The sequence below is a fragment of the Gopherus flavomarginatus genome, chromosome 18 (genome assembly GCF_025201925.1).
Source record: "Gopherus flavomarginatus isolate rGopFla2 chromosome 18, rGopFla2.mat.asm, whole genome shotgun sequence".
NCBI classification, from domain to species: domain Eukaryota; kingdom Metazoa; phylum Chordata; order Testudines; family Testudinidae; genus Gopherus; species Gopherus flavomarginatus.
This window is the reverse complement of record NC_066634.1, coordinates 24,259,418-24,276,586: the sequence shown is the minus strand read 5'-3', so window position 1 is coordinate 24,276,586 and position 17,169 is coordinate 24,259,418. Positions and strand designations below refer to the sequence as shown.

The following is a 17,169-nucleotide window of genomic DNA, read 5'->3' as shown; positions in this document are numbered from 1 at the left end:
AAACAAGTTGCTCACAAACCAGAAACAGAGATAGAAAAAAGAATCCCAGCCACCCAGTTACTGAAAACTGGCCGATTCGCTCATATTTACCATGTAATTATAAAATAAATCAAATGGAATCTAAATATGGCACTTACATGTCAGTGGACAGTACACAGAGCAGAATAAACAAGTCAGTGTATAAAATTTTCGTATGTTCTGACCTCGCTAGCTCTTCGTATGTAGCCTGGTGTAAACCTAGGCCAAAGTCTAGAAGCCGTGCCCCCGGGAAGAGCTCTGGTCCCTCTGCGCACCCCTGGCTGAGAACCACTGGACATTGCTGTTACTTCTGGAAGCTTCCGACCGGAACGCCCTTGTGTGTCTCTGCGTTCACCTTGTAAGTGTCTCTCGTTTCCTTTCCCTAGTTCGTAGCTCTTCCCACCGTTTAGTGCCAGCGGCAGCTTTGGTGCAGGACCCACAGTGCGGTGGATGAGGGGTGCGGGACGGGTCCCTTGGGAGGAACCTGAGCAGTGCTGTGCTTCTTGGCGTAAAGGACCGTCTGCTGCAAAGGTGGGCTCACCTGGGCAGCGAGACACATCGGAGGAAGGCAGCCCGTTTTGGTTGGACGTATTCCTGGAGGTTTTGGCCCATGGCTCATTAATTAAAGACAGTCCTGGAGGGGTGGCAGCCCTAGATCGGAGGAGCCCAGGGGACTGCCTGTATGGTGCCTGAGGACAATCCGGGGCGAACGCTAAGCAGAGAGCTCACAGCCGGTTTAGGGTGGGTGTCCTGCTTCCCATCTGTCTGCCCTGCGTCGGGACTCGAACTCCTGAGCTGTCGCAGGCCAGCTCAGCAACCCCCAGTCGGAGCGTCTCAGCACCAAGCTGCCTTCCCTGTGCCCCCCAGCTCGCTCCCCTCCCGCGCATGCGACTGACCGTAGCCCTCGAAGAGCCAGCTGAAGGTGGCTTGTTCCCCGCGCCCGCTGAACTCCTCAGCCTGGTCCAGCAGGGCCTCCTTCACCGCCTGGTATCCGCACAGCACCACCACCCGCTGGGAGCCCAGGTGGAGGGTGTAGACGGGCCCGTAGTGCTCGCTGATCTGAGACGGAGACGCCATGTGGGATGGGAGGGATGGACGCTCGCCCTCTCCTCACTCCCATGTGCCAGCCCAGCCCCCCAAACACAGGGCACCTGCTGTCCCTCCCCCTCCTCACCCCACACGCATCCCCATGCCCTTCCCCCAACTCAGCAGCCTCTCCCCCCATACATACAGAGCACCTCCTCTCCCCTGCCTGTAGCCCCCTCCCCTCACAGCACCCCCACCCCTCTGGTGCCCCCTCCCCCAATTGCAACACTCCTGCCCTTGCTCCACACCACCCCATACCCTCCCCACCCCCAGTTCCCTTCCTGTCCCCTCAACGCCCCAGTTCCCCTCCCCCAGCACAGCACCCCTGCCGCGTAGCTACCCTAGGTCGAGATCCTCACAAGGTATTAATAAAGGTCCCTGGCTGCTGACGGGGGGGTCACCCTTATGGGGTCAGGACACCCTGGGTCATCCCGGGCAGAGCGCACCTACCTTTATCAGCGACTTGCGCATGTCACTGAGCTGGACCCGCAGCAGGTTCCCGAGGAGGGGCAGTGGGGTGGGCCCTTGGGGCATTTTCCCCCGGCCCTGCATTTGCCGCCAGGTGGAGAGGAGCAGGAGGTAGGAGAAGCAGATGACCAGGAATAGGGTCACAGCTCCCAGGAGATCCATGACTGGCTGGGACCTTCACCTTTCCTGTGCCCGTCTGTGATCAAGTCGGTTCTGCTGGCGACCAATGCGATTGCACAACTCGATTTTGTAATCAGGGTTTGGGCTTCTTCCAGAGAAAGCCCCTGAGTCCAAATTCCACATGTGCAGAAAAGTTGCTGCGGAATCTCCTCCATCTGCAGCGAGGGATTGCTGACATCCTTGGTCCACTCCCCGTCTTCAGCCGGGACGGGACGGGGGGCAGGTAACCGGAGGAAGCAGAATTTTAAAATGCTTTACACAAGAACATAGGAGTGTGACAAACTGGGAATGTTCTTAATGTTTCCCCTGAATACTGTGTTGGTGCCTCAGTGTCCCCTATGCAGTTCTTAAGTATCTAGGTGGTGGAATAAGGGTGTGTGATTGCTGCAGAGGAAGGGGCCAGTGCCCCTAAATGCCTGACACTCTGTCTCCTAGCACCTGAGGGCCTGGGCCCCCCCTCTGCAAAGGTGCCAGCTGAAGGTGTTGGAGACAAAGAGATCAGGTGACCTCCTGGCCCGGGAAAGGAGCTGAGCAGAGAGGAGGGGCTGGGGGGGGTTGTTAGTCTGGAGCTGGCTGGGCACGAGGAATGAAGTGCAGACGTGGGGGTCTGGCTCACTGCCCCCCAGAATGGACCTTGCTGAGGGGTCCAGTTCGCGGTATCTACAAGCTCTGTTTTAGACCCTGTTCCTGTCATCGAATAAACTTCTGTGTTACTGGCTGGCTGAGAGTCATGTCTGACTGCGAAGTGGGGGTGCAGGACCCTGTGGCTTCCCCAGGACCCCACTGAGGCGACTCGCTGTGGGAAGTGCACGGAGGGGCAGAGGATGCTGAATGCTCTAAGGAGAGACCCAGGAGGTGAAGCCGTGTGAGCTTCTTGCCCTGAACAAGTCTTCTCCAAGGGAGAGGAGGCTCCCCAAAGTCCTGCTTGGCTTGGTGGGGAGCAGTTCCAGAACATTGCCCGGTGACTCCCTGACAAGGAGTGGACGGGCCCTGCTGCTAACCAGCCCCTGCCAGCTCTAAAATCCTGGACAGACACTTGTCAAGCCCCAACTTCAAACTATTTTGGTTTTTTCCCCCCCTGTGCTCCAGAATCTCATCCCTCTGCAGCGTCCTGACCGGACCAGGCCAGAGCACGCCGCACCCCCAGATACCACCGGGGATGTGAGACTCCGGGTTGGTCTGCACTAAAGAGAGGTCAACCCAGCTGTGTCACTCTGGGTGCGAAAAATCCACCCCCCTATGCAACATAGTTAAGGCAGCCGGGACCCTGGTGTAGGCAGAACTCCTCCCTCACCTAGCTACCACCTCGGGGGGGGGGGGGGAAAGGGATTAACCACACCCAGGGGAGACCCTTCCTGGCAGTGCAGGTTTTCCCCCAAGGTTGGACTTGAACCCACAGTCTCTGACTTAGAAAGCCATTGCCTCGAGTATCATGGCTGCATCGCTTGGGGATGCCAGTTGTGGCTGGCCGTGTTCCTGGTGGTTTGACAGCATGACAGGATCTCTAATCTGTAATTCCTGGAGACACCACCACAGTCCTGGACAGCTGGCACCAGTGCAGCAGTTCAAGTGTAGACAAGCCCTTAGATGTCCCTCTGCTTTCCCCAGTGTGTCCTCTTCCTTCCCTGCCCTTTTTCTCCGCTTTCGATGCCTCTCCCTTTCCTCCTGGCTGAGAAGAATCTGGCTTCGCTGGCCAAGGCTGCATATTTCACAGCGTCGCTGGGAGCTGACAGAAGTGTGCGAGATCCCAGAGCATTTTTTCCAGCCCTCAGGCTGCAGTCGCACTTTCAGCCTCTTACTTCTGGTCCCTTTTGCATGGGTTTGTCTCATGTGGCTTCCTAGAAAACAGCAGCAACGGCCACTCCAGCCTGGCACCATCAAATTCCCTCGCACTCAGAGAGACCCTGTTACCATCTTCCATGCCCCCCTCCCACCGAAAACAACCAAAGACCAAGGGTCAGGGTTAAAGATCGACCCTTTACACTCCAGAGGCTTTCGCTGGCTTTTTTTCTCTTTCCTCTCTGCAGCGTTAATACAAAGTTTAAAGGCGTGTTAATGGCGTGTGCCGGGGGACTAGGCAAGGTGAGGTCCCTGCGTCTCAAACCCCAAACCTGGTTTAATCGACGTTGACAGTGTCAAGGTCATCTTAGCACCTTTGACTCTCAGGGTTGATTGATTCCAGCTAAATGAATGCGAGATACCCTCCCACCCCCATCTGTGTGTCCATCCTCCCAGCCCCTTTCTCACTCGCACACACCATCTTTCCCCCGCACCCCGTCCATGGTGGACACCTCTCACCGGCTAACCACGCCCTCCCTTCCTCGCTGGAGCTGTGGGACCTCCCTCAGGCTGTAGCGGGGTCCATCCCCTGGGACTCAGCAGAAGCGTTTTGTTCCCACAGCAGCCAAGCGAATGGTTGGCACTGCCTGGCGAAAGGAAGCAGTAGCCACCCTTGTGTGCCAGCCAAGCCCAGGCGACATCACCCCTCGGGGCACCTGTCACCAGGGCCAGCCTCCTTGGATCCAGCGCCTCCTGAGTCTGACCTCGGCACATTCAGCTGCCCTGTTCCATGCCGGGAGCTCTCCGCAGGGAGTCCACCCGGATGGGCCACTTGGTGAAGCTTCCACACCCCACCCCCAAGGGGTCCTGCACCCCAACTCTGCAGTCATCCATGACGTTCAGCCAGCGTGTAAAACAGAAGGTTTGTCAGTTTCCCTCCTCCATCCTTTGCCTCTTTGTTCTCCGATGCCTCCGGCTGGCCCCTGGCAGTGGATGGGCCCTGACCATCAGTTCCCACGCTACAGAGTGTCCAGCTATTGTCTGGGTCCAGAGAGCCAGCCAGTAGTCAGACCTGCCCTCCAGGGGTCTCTGCAATGATCACACACCCTTCTTCTGCCACCTGTACTTGTGCTACACATAGGGGAAACTGAGGCACATATAATAGTCCTAGAGAACATTAAGGAAATTCCCCCTTCGTCCCAGTCACTGACCAACATGCCGTCATACGCCAATGAGGACCTACCCACCCGCTAGGACCTTATGTGATTTTTGGGCAGCCGCAAACATCTGAATGCTTCTTTAATGCTGATCAACAGCGGGATCAGTCTCTGGGCTGGAGGGACCCCAAGGACACCCAAGGTGCGACCTACGCTGGCCTCAAACCCCCGGGGTTTTGGGTCAATTCACAAAACTCAAAGCCCACTAACAAAGCTCTTTCAAAGTCTTTGCTGGAAATCCAGCCCCTGATTAAATCAGCCCCCTTCTCCCTTGTCTCCATGAGCTAGTATGACTTTTTGAATGTTTAAATTGCAAGTCAAATCTCCCTTGAGTGACTGCTCCATGTAGTGGATAGCAGCTTACTACTGCTGCCGGCTGATGGGAGTTGCTCCTGGGGCTCCAATCTATGCTGGGATGCGGAGAGGTAAACCCTGCTGGCCAATGATGCTTGGCACTTTAATAAAAGGATAATCTGTATCACAGCAGCTCCTAGAGTCAAGCTTGGGGTCCCCATTGGGCCCAGGAGCGAGAACAACTTTGGACCTGGCTTTGTTTGCACTATTGAACTAAACCGAATGTCTGAGTGGGAATCTCATGTTGTCTCAGGAACAGAAGGGGTTCTGCCATGAAGAAACAACCAATAGCGACCAGAGCCATCCTGTGCCTCGTGGAACCCAGTCACATTGTGTCCTCAGCACAGGTCAGTTCCCTTCAACCTGCCGCTTGGTTCATTTGTTCTGACCGCTGGATCCTGGAGCGGCTGAGAGCTGGGCAGGTTGGCACGGCTAGCAGACCGACCACCTCTTCGAGCCCAACAGCGGCCAGGTCTGAGCAGCTTGTTCGGCAGGGGAAGCACGGGTCTTGTCTCCACTGGATCAACTCGAGTTAATCAGGGTGAAAACGCTCGTGCACACACGGTGTAACCCATCCCTGTGCACTAGCTCCGCGTTTCTCAGGGAGCGCCCTTGCAAAGTGAATGAGGTTTTTTCAGATTGGAATCACTGGGGCTTGGAAGTAACTTTACCAAAAACCATTTCTGAGGGTAACTTCAAGAGAGCTCCGCAATACCCCTCATGGCACAGCCCCGGGTTGCTCTCGGAGCCGGGAGCCTGCCACCCCGGCTATAAAACAGTTGTGAGCTTCTAAAGAGGAAAGTGAAGTAAACGCTCTGGGCACACTAGGCAGTGCTGCAAACAGAACACAAGTCTCCTGGTTAGTCACACAGGGGCTCGTTTATTTACATTAATTGCAAAATTAAGCTCCACAGAAGTCCCAGATAAAGAACAACCAACGGGCCTGGGGGTGTCTGCATGGACAGTCATTGGGGACGGAAAGAAGCAGTTGGACTTTCCTTTGCACCGGGGCAGGTCAAAAGTTGCAGTGAAAATGATCCGGTTTTGAATTATTTGGGTAAACTTCCACTTAAAAAATAATATTTATTCCTTTGTCATTGCTGCCTTCTCTCTTCGTGCCCCTGCTCTCCCGTCACTTGACTTTTTTTTAGGTGAAGAAAAGGAGGGAAAAGATCAAAGACTGACAGAGATGCGAATGGAAAGAAAGAAAGTGAAAAATGACTGGCAAAAATATTGAAACGTCTCTCCTGATTTTAGGCGGGGGGTGGGGTGGGGAAGAAAGGTGGGTCTGTTTCCAACCTTGAGCAATTGAAATGGCTCCAAAATTTCCAGCAAAACTGTGTCCCCTACATTGGCGGGTTCCAGTCTACACTAGAAAGTTGCGCTCCTGAATGGCTACGTAAATCAAGTTAATATCCTGCAACTCTGTCTCCTTCTGCTTTTAGGCCCACAGACCCTGCCTTCAAACCCCACAGAATAACCCACCCACGGGGCCATCATGGCCATGTCAGTCCAGCTCCCAAGGTGGTAGCTGGGGGACTCTCGCTGGACAAAAGTGGTGAGCACGGAATCATCAAACCCAGCCTCCCATTAGCCTACCCCACCCGGTCGATTCTTCACGGCTTGGAGACTTTACACTGCAGTTGGGTGTCTTGTTCTGCACTCTAGCTCAACCACAAGATATGGGCTGGATGCAGGAACCACTGGGGGAGCTTTTCTAGCTTTCATATCTAGGAATCTAGCCTCAGTGGAACCCTCTAAAGACCGGCCCGGTTTTTGTGCTAGGAAGAAAAGCCCTTTGAAGGCTGCTAAGCTGAACTGATCTGAGCTCCTAGCAGAGATCTGCCCGTTGCTGAAGATGAACTAACGCAGGGTGCAGCAATTTTCCATCTAGCTCCTAAAAGGCTCGGCAACTGGTCGCTATCCTCCCCTGTGGCCTCTCTACTTGGTAGCTGACATTCTTCAGCGAGGGACCAGGCACATCTCGTATGTGGGGGGCACGTTCCCGAACCCGCTCACTTTCGGGCTGATGTCGATGTCCTTCGGGGGCAGGAGAGCTTTCAGCGAGAAGCTCTGCAGGATGGTGGTGAAGTACAGAAAGAGCTCCATGCGGGCCATGGCCTCGCCCAGGCACACCCGCTTCCCTGGAAATACATGGAATCAAATTTAGTGCTCTTCACCCCAGCATGCCAAGTCAGTGTCATTGCAGGTGGGGAAACTGAGGCACGAAGGGGGGGGAAGGGATTCACCCAAGGGCAGTGGCACAGCTGGAAATAGAGCCCATTAATCCTGACTCCCAGCCCTTCCCCCTGCTCTAACCACCAGACCCCACTCCCCTTCCAGAGCTGGGACAGAACCCAGGAGTCCTGACTCCCAGCCCCCCCCATATGTAACCCCAGCCCCCACTCCCCTCCCAGATCTGGGGACAGAACCCAGGAATCCTGACTCCCAGCCCTTCCCCCTGCTCTAACCACCAGACCCCACTCCCCTCCCAGAGCTGGGAGAGAACCCAGGCATCCTGGCTCCCAGAGTCTAACCAGCAGACCTCACACCTTGACAAGTCGGAAATAGATCTTAGGTCTCCTGAATGTTATGGACTGGCCCACCCAGCTATTCCTGGGCTGTGGACCGGCGATATTAGGTCAGACTGTGGTGGAACCGTAGCTGCATTAGGGTTGGTCAGTGGGATAGGGTCTGTAAGGAAGCACCTAGGCTGCTCCTCAGCCTAGTCCGGGATGACCAGCTCCAGAGAACCGGGGCGAGCGTTAAAGGACACAAGGCAGGTTCTGTACCTGAGGAGAATGGAACGAAGGCATCGTTCTTCTTAAAGCGGCCGTTCTCGTCCAGGAAGTGCCCCGGGTTGAATTCTTCTGGGTGGCTGAAGTATTTAGTGTCCCGTAGGACAGAGCCCAGTAAGGGGAACACGTTGGTGCCCTGGGGAAATGGAGAAGAGAGAGGTAAGAATTAAATACACCTGTATCTCTTCCAACCCCAACCTCCACCCACCTATAGGAGAGACCCCTAGAGTGACCATTACAGCCCTATTCCGGGGACCACAACGGAGCACATTGTTTTATCTGTGTAAACAGGACATAAAGACAGTCTGGGATTCCCCCGAGTGTCCTGGGTCTCTGTAATCACCGCAGCGATGTGTGTGTGAGTGGTGGGATACATGCCCACGCCTCCTTTGGCGAGACTGGAGGGTTCTGTGAAATCTTGACCCACGGCTGACAGTTGGGGCAGTTGGCCCCTTCCTCCATAGGGCTGTTTAGTCTCCGTTTGGGTGGATCGTTTATTCCTGTGACGCTGTTCTTGGGGAAAGTTTGTGTGGCTAGAAAAGGGGACGGATGTTTGCAGCCACTGTCACTTTCTAGTCCCTAAGAACATCTGGGGCAGTTCGGACAACCGGGGCTCACTCCCAAACCACCTTTCCTGGGAGGTTTCGCGATTTCAAACCTGCCCGTTTGCCCCCTGGCTCCGCACCTTGGGGAGGGTGTACCCCCGGAACTGGGTGTCCCGGATCACCGTGTGCGGCACCCCCATGGGCACAATATCCGTCACCCTCTGGATCTCATGGATCACTGCATCGGTGTAGGGCATCTTCATCCGGTCCTCGCTGGCGGGGACGCGGTTGCGGCCGATGACGTGGTCGATTTCCTGGTGCACCTTTTCTGCGGAGAGGCAGGCAGAGCTCTGCGGGAACCACGTGGGCACCACAGCCCCCAGGCCATGTGGGAGAGCGGCACCACCAATCCCGCTGTGTGCCGGGGCTGAGCTGCAGAAGGGCCTGCTGCCACGGGGGGCTTCTAGTGGAGCTGGCCACTGGAGCAATTCATAGTTTAGAGAAAGAGCCGGGCATGGGGGAGAGGCAGCCACCAGTTGCCACCAGTGGGATTTCTGGGGCAGCACTGGGCAGCAGTTGCAGATTTCAGTGGGGCTAGCAGGGTGCGGGTCAGGGGGGTGTATTTGGGGCAGCAGCAGACGACCCTGGCAGCCAGTCCTTTAGCAGAGGCAGTTTTTAGAGAAGAGATCCAGGTTCATTTCTACACAGAGAGACCTCACCAAGGTCCTCATTAGATGCACATTAGTGGGTCTGAACGCCGCTGCCCTCTGCAGGGTGGTAATGAACTGCCTAACTATGCGCCATAGCCCCTACACTGCAGTTAATGGAGATTCTCCTTATCAAATGATAGGGGCCTAGGCAGAAGGATCTGGGTTCCATCCCTGCAGCCAATCACAAAAGCTCTAGGTCGCTCATGGAAACTCACATCCCACTCACTAAACAATTCAGCCTTTTCCTTCCTTTACCTTCGACTTCCGGGTACTTCATGAGGAAGAGGAACCCGTATCTCAGGGTGGAGCTGACGGTCTCTGTGCCGGCGAAGAACAAGTTGAGTGTGGTGAGCACCAAGTTCTTGGTGTTGAACTCACTGTTGGGGTTTTTCTTTTCCTGGGGGAGACGGACACGGGAAAGGGCAGTGGGTGACATCCCTGGATAAAGGAAGGTGTCCCTGCAGGCACAACCTGCGCGCTGTCTCCTGACATGAACACCTCGGCAGCTCACCAGACAAGGAGCAGGGGAGGGCCGGCAGGTCTGGGGAACGCTTCCCGGGGCTCGGCAGAGAGCGGGCCGGGTGCATCGGGTCAGCACAGAGCCGTAGCTCACTTTTAGAGATCTCAGAGTGCTGTATGAAGGCGGTAAGCGCCATTAGCTCCATTTTACACATGGGGAAACTGAGGCACAGACTTACTCAAGGAAGAGCCGGGAATTGAACCTTGGTATCCTGAGTGCTATCTGCTAGGGAACACTGCCCAGCATCTCTGCCCAGCTGTTATGGTATCAAAGAAGCACCTTCGGCAGGGCCCCACTGCTCGGGGTGCTGCAGACACAGTCCGAGAGAGGCTCCCTGCCCCTCAGAGCTCAGTCTGACTAGCCAGAGGAAGGAGCAGGAGCCTCAGACGACAGCTGGGTCTGCTGAGGCCCACGGAGAGGCAGGGACTCACCCAGGGAGCCTGTGGCTGAGCTGGGATTTGAACCCAGGTCTCCTGAGTCTCAGTCCAAGGCCGTAACCACAAGCTCCCTGTGTTATTGGCAGTATTTATTATTATCTGCTTTACTGCAGCACCAAGGAACCCAAATCACGGAGCAGGCCTCCATTGTGCCAGGTGCTGTACGTCCTTATTGCTATTCAGTGGATTATTGTAGCACTGCCCCAGTCCTGGACCAGGACGTCATGGTGTCAGGTGCTGTACGTCCTTATTGCCATTAGGTGGATTATGGTAGCACTGCACCGGTCCCAGACCAGGACGTCATGGTGTCAGGTGCTGTACGTCCTTATTGCTATTAGGTGGATTACTGTAGCACTGCCCAGTCCTGGACAGGTTGCTAGGTGCTGAACAAACACAGACCAAAGAGGAAGCTCCTGACCCAAGACCTCCCACGCCGGACCGTTTGCAAGCCCTGCCAGCCGGTACCTTTTCCATCTGGATGAGGAAGCAGTCAATGAAATCCCGCGGGGCGTTAGGGTCGAGCGAGGCCTGGTTGATCTTCACCCGCTCAGCGATGAAGGCCTTGAGGTCCTCGATGAGGTGGTAGATGCGGTGGTGGCGCCCTGGCAGGTACTGCATGACGCAGGAATACATGTCGTAGAGCTGCAGGGGGGGCAGACACTGGGTTCACCGATTGCCCCAGAGCTGGCTGCAGCCAGGCCCCTCCTCAGCAGAACCAGCTGTGGAGGGAGCACATACCCAGCCCCCCCAGACCATTTCCTGCCTCGCCTCAACTTCCGAACACAGATCATGTCTGGAGCCAGGCCTCCCGCCCCCTGCCAGGCTTGTCCCTCGGGGCCTTTCAAGGGACAACGCATCCTCTGCGGCTTTCCGACAGTTTCAGGGACTGTCTGACTTCCTGTATAATCGAGACCAAACCAACTCCCCCACAGAGCCCGTGATGGCGTCTTTTCGAAAGGCCGCCAGCCCATCCGAGGTACGTCCTTGGTCACAGGTGGGAATTCTTTGCCTAGCGCTACCTGGGCCCAGGGAGTGCTCATCTCTACGAAGCTTTCATTGATCATGCGCAGCAGGGACAGGAACGTCTTGTCCTCGTAGTCGAAGCGGCTCCCGAAGACAACGGCGCTGATGACGTTGGAGACCGTGCGGCTCAGGAAGAAGATCGGGTCAAAGGGCAAACCTGACACGGACAGAATAGGAAGCGGCGGACATTCCCCCACCACGGTCTTCTACTGCGATTGACCCGCCCACTTGCTGTGACCCTGCCCCTTCTTGGGGTGGAGGCAGCAAGGTTTAGAGTGGCAACTCACACCTCTTGGAGCAAACATTTCAGGCTCTCTGCAAACTCAGGCAGAAATCACAGCATTGTTTATAGCTGGGTCACATTTTCAAGCCTCTAGAAACTTTAATATTATATGTATTGTGATGGGGCAAGGCCAGATGGCTACAGTAAAGTGCTGAGAAACAGGTATGTTAGCCCCAAGCTAAACAAATCTCTAGTTCCATGGTAACCAAATGGCAGTTGCTCCAGGTTAATCAAGGCACCTGGGCCAATTAAGATCTTTCTAGAAGACAGTGGAGATAGCTACTTTGATTAGAACACCTGCAGCTAATCAAGGCAGGCTAATCAGGGCACCTGGGTTTAAAAAGGAGCTCACCTCCCCCCTCCCCCGGTTGGGGAGAAAGGAGCTAGAGGAGAAGGAGTGTGTGAGAGGAGCTGGGAGCAAGAGACACAAGGAGCTGAGAGTGAGAGGCTGTGCTGCTGGAGGACAACGGAGTAAAAGCATTATCAGACACCAGGAGGAAGGTCCTGTGGTGAGGATAAAGAAGGTGTTTGGAGGAGGCCCTGGGGAAGTAGCCCAGGGAGTTGTAGCTGTCATGCAGCTGTTACAGGAGGCACTATAGACAGCCGCAATCCACAGGGCCCTGGGCTGGAACCCGGAGTAGAGGGCGGGCCCGGGTTCCCCCCAAACCTCCCAACTCCTGATCAGACACAGGAGGAGTTGACCCAGACTGTGGGGAAGATCACTGAGGTGAGCAAATCTGCCAATAAGCGCAGGACCCACCAAGGTAGAGGAGGAACTTTGTCACAGTGTGTGTGTGTGTATATGTATATATAAAAATACATACACATACACACATACACACACTGAGATTCTGATTCTGTGGGACACCCAGCACCAGGGGTGTGGGATGCCCCTTAAATTCTAGCAAAGCATTATGCCAATTGATTAGAAAGTCTTCCAATCCTCATAGAAATGGAGGCACAAAGCAGGGGAGCGAGCGACACAGAAACAAGGGACAGAGGCAGGGGTAGAAGCCTTGTATTCCAGGCTCCCAGACCCATGTTCAGGCCACTAGGCAGCACTGCCCCTTGGCTACCTCCTGATTTGCTGGGCTCAGTTTGTCAAATGCAGCTAACTTGTGCTACAGCCCAGCTGCAGAGGAGTGAGACTGTCTGTGCTCTGAGGTGGCAGGATAGCTCGTTTGCTCGTTGATCATGGGGCCTAGCACCGGCCGGGGTCTCATGGGACAGGCGCGGGCTGGGGGAATGAGGAGTGCTGAGATCTAGTCCCACCTATTTCATAATCGAAAGGTATTTATATGGGCCCCTGTCTTATCCTAGCAGCTGATCACCTCACCCTCTTCAAGCTGCAACAGTCACAACGCCGGGCCCCAAAGCAGAGCTCTGTGTCTGCAGAAGCTGGGTCAGTAAAAGAATGGCACCACCCCCACCTTGTCTCCCTAACCTCCTCTTCCCCCCCCTCAACAAGGTACTGCTATCAAACCCATTTTACAACAGAGGAAACTGAGGCACAGCATCTCATCCAAAGTCACCTGGGAAGGCTGCGGCAGAGCTGGGAATTGCACCTGGGCTGCTCACAGCTCAGGCCGCCACCCTCACCACTTGGCCACGCTCCCTCTGCTGTTCCTGTGTGACTGGATGAGTCCCTTCCTCTCGCTCTGTGCCTCTGTTTCCCCTTCTGTAAAATAGGGAGAATCGTCCTGCCCACGGGAGGGTGAGTACCTGGGAGGTGCTCGGTTACCACGGTGACATCAGCCCTATCAATACCTATATCAGGAGAAAGGGTGGCTGATAAAGTGGCTGTAAAGCCGCTCCCTGGCCCTGGCCTTGGGTGCTCCGGGGCGGAGGGGGGAGGGACGCAAACCTCTGGTTTTCCTGAACTCCTCCAGCAGGTACTGGGCCTCCTCCTGGATCCGCTCCTCGATGGATCGCTTCCCCATGCCGAAGTTCCGCAGTGCGGTGAGGGAGAACCGGCGCAGCTGCCGCCACCGCTCCCCGTTGGCCAAAGCCACCCCTGGGAACAGCAGGAGAGAGCTGCGGGAGTCAGCCCTGGGGACGCCCTGATGAGCCCCCACCTTGCTGCCCTGTGGCACTGTGCCCCCGCATGGTACTGACTGCCAGGGGAGAGCACCCAATGAGCCCCCCACCCCGCTCCCCACAGCACTGTGCCCCCTCGTGGTACTGACTGCCAGGGGAGAGCACCCAATGAGCCCCCCACCCCGCTCCCCACAGCACTGTGCCCCCTCGTGGTACTGACTGCCAGGGGAGAGCACCCCAATGAGCCCCACACCCCGCTCCCCACAGCACTGTGCCCCCTCGTGGTACTGACTGCCAGGGGAGAGCCCCCTCTGCCGAGCCCCCCCACCCCCCACCCCACAGCACTGTGCCCCCTCGCGGTACTGACTGCCAGGGGAGAGCACCCAATGAGCCCCCCACCCCGCTCCCCACAGCACTGTGCCCCCTCGCGGTACTGACTGCCAGGGGAGAGCACCCAATGAGCCCCCCACCCCACAGCACTGTGCCCCCTCGCGGTACTGACTGCCAGGGGAGAGCACCCAATGAGCCCCCCACCCCGCTCCCCACAGCACTGTGCCCCCTCGCGGTACTGACTGCCAGGGGAGAGCACCCTCTGCCAAGCCCCCCCACCCCACTCCCCACAGCACTGTGCCCCCTCGTGGTACTGACTGCCAGGAGAGAGCCCCCTCTGCCAAGCCCCCCCACCCCACTCCCCACAGCACTGTGCCCCCTCGCGGTACTGACTGCCAGGGGAGAGCACCCTCTGCCAATCCCCCCACCCCGCTCCCCACAGCACTGTGCCCCCTCGTGGTACTGACTGCCAGGGGAGAGCACCCTCTGCCAATCCCCCCACCCCGCTCCCCACAGCACTGTGCCCCCTCGTGGTACTGACTGCCAGGGGAGAGCCCCCTCTCCCGAGCCCCCCCGTCCTGCTCCCTGTGGCACTGTGCCCCCTCTCGCCCCCGTGGGGCTGGCACTGACCGGGGAGAGTGCCCTCTGCCGAGCCCCCTATCCTGCTCCCCATGGCACTATGCCCCCTCATGGTACTGACTGCCAGGGGAGAGTACCCAATGAGCCCCCCACCCCACTCCCCATAGCACTGTGCCCCCTCGCGATACTGACTGCCAGGGGAGAGTGCCCTGATGAGCCCCCCACCCTGCTGCCCACTGCACTATGCCCCCTCGCGGTACTGACTGCCAGGGGACAAAGCCCCCTGCCAAGCCCCCCCTTCCTCCTCAAGGCACTGTGCCCCCTCGCGTCCCTGTGGGGCTACCACTGACTGGGGAGAGCGCCCCCGCCAAGCCCCCCACCCCACTCCCTGTGGCACTGTGCCCCCTCGCGCCCCCGTGGGGCTAGCCCTGCCTCCTGAGGAGAGCGCCCCCTGCTGATTCACCCACACGGCTCCCTGCAGCGTGTGTAATGTCTCCCATCCAACCCCTGAGCCCGTAACAGCAGCCCCCCACTAACACAAGACGGTGCACACGTGCTGAGCCTGACTCCGCCGCTCACCGAAGCCCTTGAAATTCCGGTCGATGGACGCCAGCTCCCCTCTGCCACTGAACTCCTCGGCATGATCCACCAGGGCTTCCTTCACCGCCTCGTGCCCGCACAGCACCACAACCCGCCGCGGGCCCAGGTACACCGTGAACACCGGGCCGTACTTCTCCCGCAGCTGCAACAGAAATCAGAGCAGAGAGGCCGTGTGAGCACGTTGGGGTGCATGGGCTGGGGCACAGGCTAGGAGCCAGATCCTGAGCCGGTGTAACCGACGCGCTCCACTGCAGTCAAGACAGCGAGGCTGGTTCAGCGCATTCCTTGGCATGGCTCCGGCTATGCCCCCGTTTAGACCAGATCCCCATGGGACCCCGATTCTTGAGCGGTCACATACACTACAAACCTGCCTTGCAAGACCCCTCTGCTGTGACGTGCTGGGGGAGCGCAGATTAGTGGGTGTCCCTTTGCCTATCCCCCGTGGTGACCGAGATTAGCCGCACACCCCACCTTGCCAGGGCCCTACACTGAGGCTCCCTGGGGTGTGACTTACAGCCATGAACGACTTGAAAGTCTCGTGGGTCTTCAGCTGCAGCAGGTTGCCGAGGAAGGGCAGAGGGGTTGGCCCTGGGGGCAGCTTCCCTCCCTTGTGCATTTTCTTCCATGCTGAAAGGAGAAGCAGGCAGGAGAGGCAGAGAGCCAGGAATATGGTTACGGCTCCCCCAAGCTCCATGGTGGACACAGCCGGTGAATGGCCAAGAGCCAGTGCCGGCTCGGCTGTTATATACAGGCTGTTCGGTAAGGGGAGATGGTGCCATTCTTAGCATCCTGAAACTCTGCTAGATAAATAGGGTTTGGTTTCAGAAGTGCCAGGGCACTAATCGGCTTGGGAGATTCCAGGCTGTCATGGATGGAGGGTATTAGGCTCCCGTGAGAATCTCTCTTGTGCTTTTCACACCCTCGGCTGTAATGCACTGGGCAGAGTGTCAAAAGGACAGCAGGGGATGTTTGTACAGCCCCAAGCACGGGCCGGGGAAGGGGCAGCGTGGCCTAGTGGCCAGCCCACAGCCTGTGCTGGGGTCTGATCTGGGCTCTATGGCCTGGCATTTTGCAGCCTTGTAGCCTTGGCTTTTGCACAGCTATGAATGACTCCAGGCCCGGTGGCGTTAGGCCAAATGACGCCCACTGGGGATGTGGCCCGGGACAGGCTGAATACAGTGGCCCAACCAAAAGCTGTAGTTTAATAATCGGACTCTCACAGCGTCTTTATTTACTGCTCTATTCTGTTGCCTTGTTAAGTCCCACGTCAGCCTGGGTCCCACCTGGCCCCGTTTGCCCAGGATCGTCCCTTTTCGGAGGGAGCCACCATAGAACCACAGAATCTCAGAGTTGGAAGGGGCCTCAGGAGGTATGTAGCTAGTCCAACCCCCTGCTCAAAGCAGGACCAATCCCCATCTAAACCATCCCAGCCAGGGCTTTGTCAAGCCTGACCTTAAAAACCTCTAAGGAAGAAGATTCCACCACCTCCCTAGGGAACCCATTCCAGTGCTTCACCACCCTCCTAGTGAAAAAGTTTTTCCTAATATCCAACCTAACTCTCCCCCACTGTAACTTGAGACCATTGCTCCTTGTTCTGTCACCTGCCACCACTGAGAACAGTCTAGATCCATCCTCTTTGGAACCCCCTTCAGGTAGTTGAAAGCAGCTATCAAATCCCCCCTCATTCTTCTCTTCTGCAGACTGAACAATCCCAGTTCCCTCAGCCCCTCCTCAGAAGTCATGTGCTCCAGCCCCCGAATCATTTTTGTTGCCCTCCACTGGACTCTCTCCAGTTTCTCCACATCCTGCTTGTAGTGTGGGGCCCCAAACTGGATACGGTCTCCAGATGAGGCCTCACCAGTGCCGAATCGAGCGGAATCACGTCTCAGTGACGTTGTCCAGGTGCCCAGCGGAGGGCTCGGGATCAGCCTGGATGCCCAGGGGGTTTATACCTCGCAGGTGGCACCAGAGGCCCAGCACAAGGCCAGAGCTGAGCATGTGTTGGTCCCTGGGCTGCAGCAGGAGCAAAGTGGTAGGTAGGCTGGGCACTGGCCTCTGCCCAGGGTGGGAATTACCCCCCCGTGGGATTATGTAAAAGGAGATCGAATTCAGGACTTGCATAACCATGATTGAGCCAATTCTCTCCTCACCCTTGCGGTGAGCTCCCCTCTTAACTCCGGCCTGTTTACCCATTAAACACGGGAT

At 56.9% G+C, this 17,169-nt stretch overlaps 1 protein-coding gene across 1 annotated transcript; it reads right to left on the bottom strand.

The window, feature by feature from the left end:
* Nucleotides 1–7,064: 7,064 nt before the first annotated feature.
* Nucleotides 7,065–15,673, bottom strand: LOC127037077 (cytochrome P450 2G1-like). Its single transcript, XM_050928560.1, has 9 exons — nt 15,479–15,673; nt 14,944–15,106; nt 13,283–13,432; nt 11,132–11,292; nt 10,578–10,754; nt 9,411–9,552; nt 8,586–8,773; nt 7,895–8,036; nt 7,065–7,246 (listed from the first exon to the last, which is right to left on the bottom strand). The coding sequence occupies exons 1-9, from the start codon at nt 15,656–15,658 to the stop codon at nt 7,065–7,067; spliced, it is 1,485 nt and encodes a 494-aa protein (XP_050784517.1). The 5' UTR covers nt 15,659–15,673.
* Between the last annotated feature and the right edge of the window lie 1,496 nt (nt 15,674–17,169).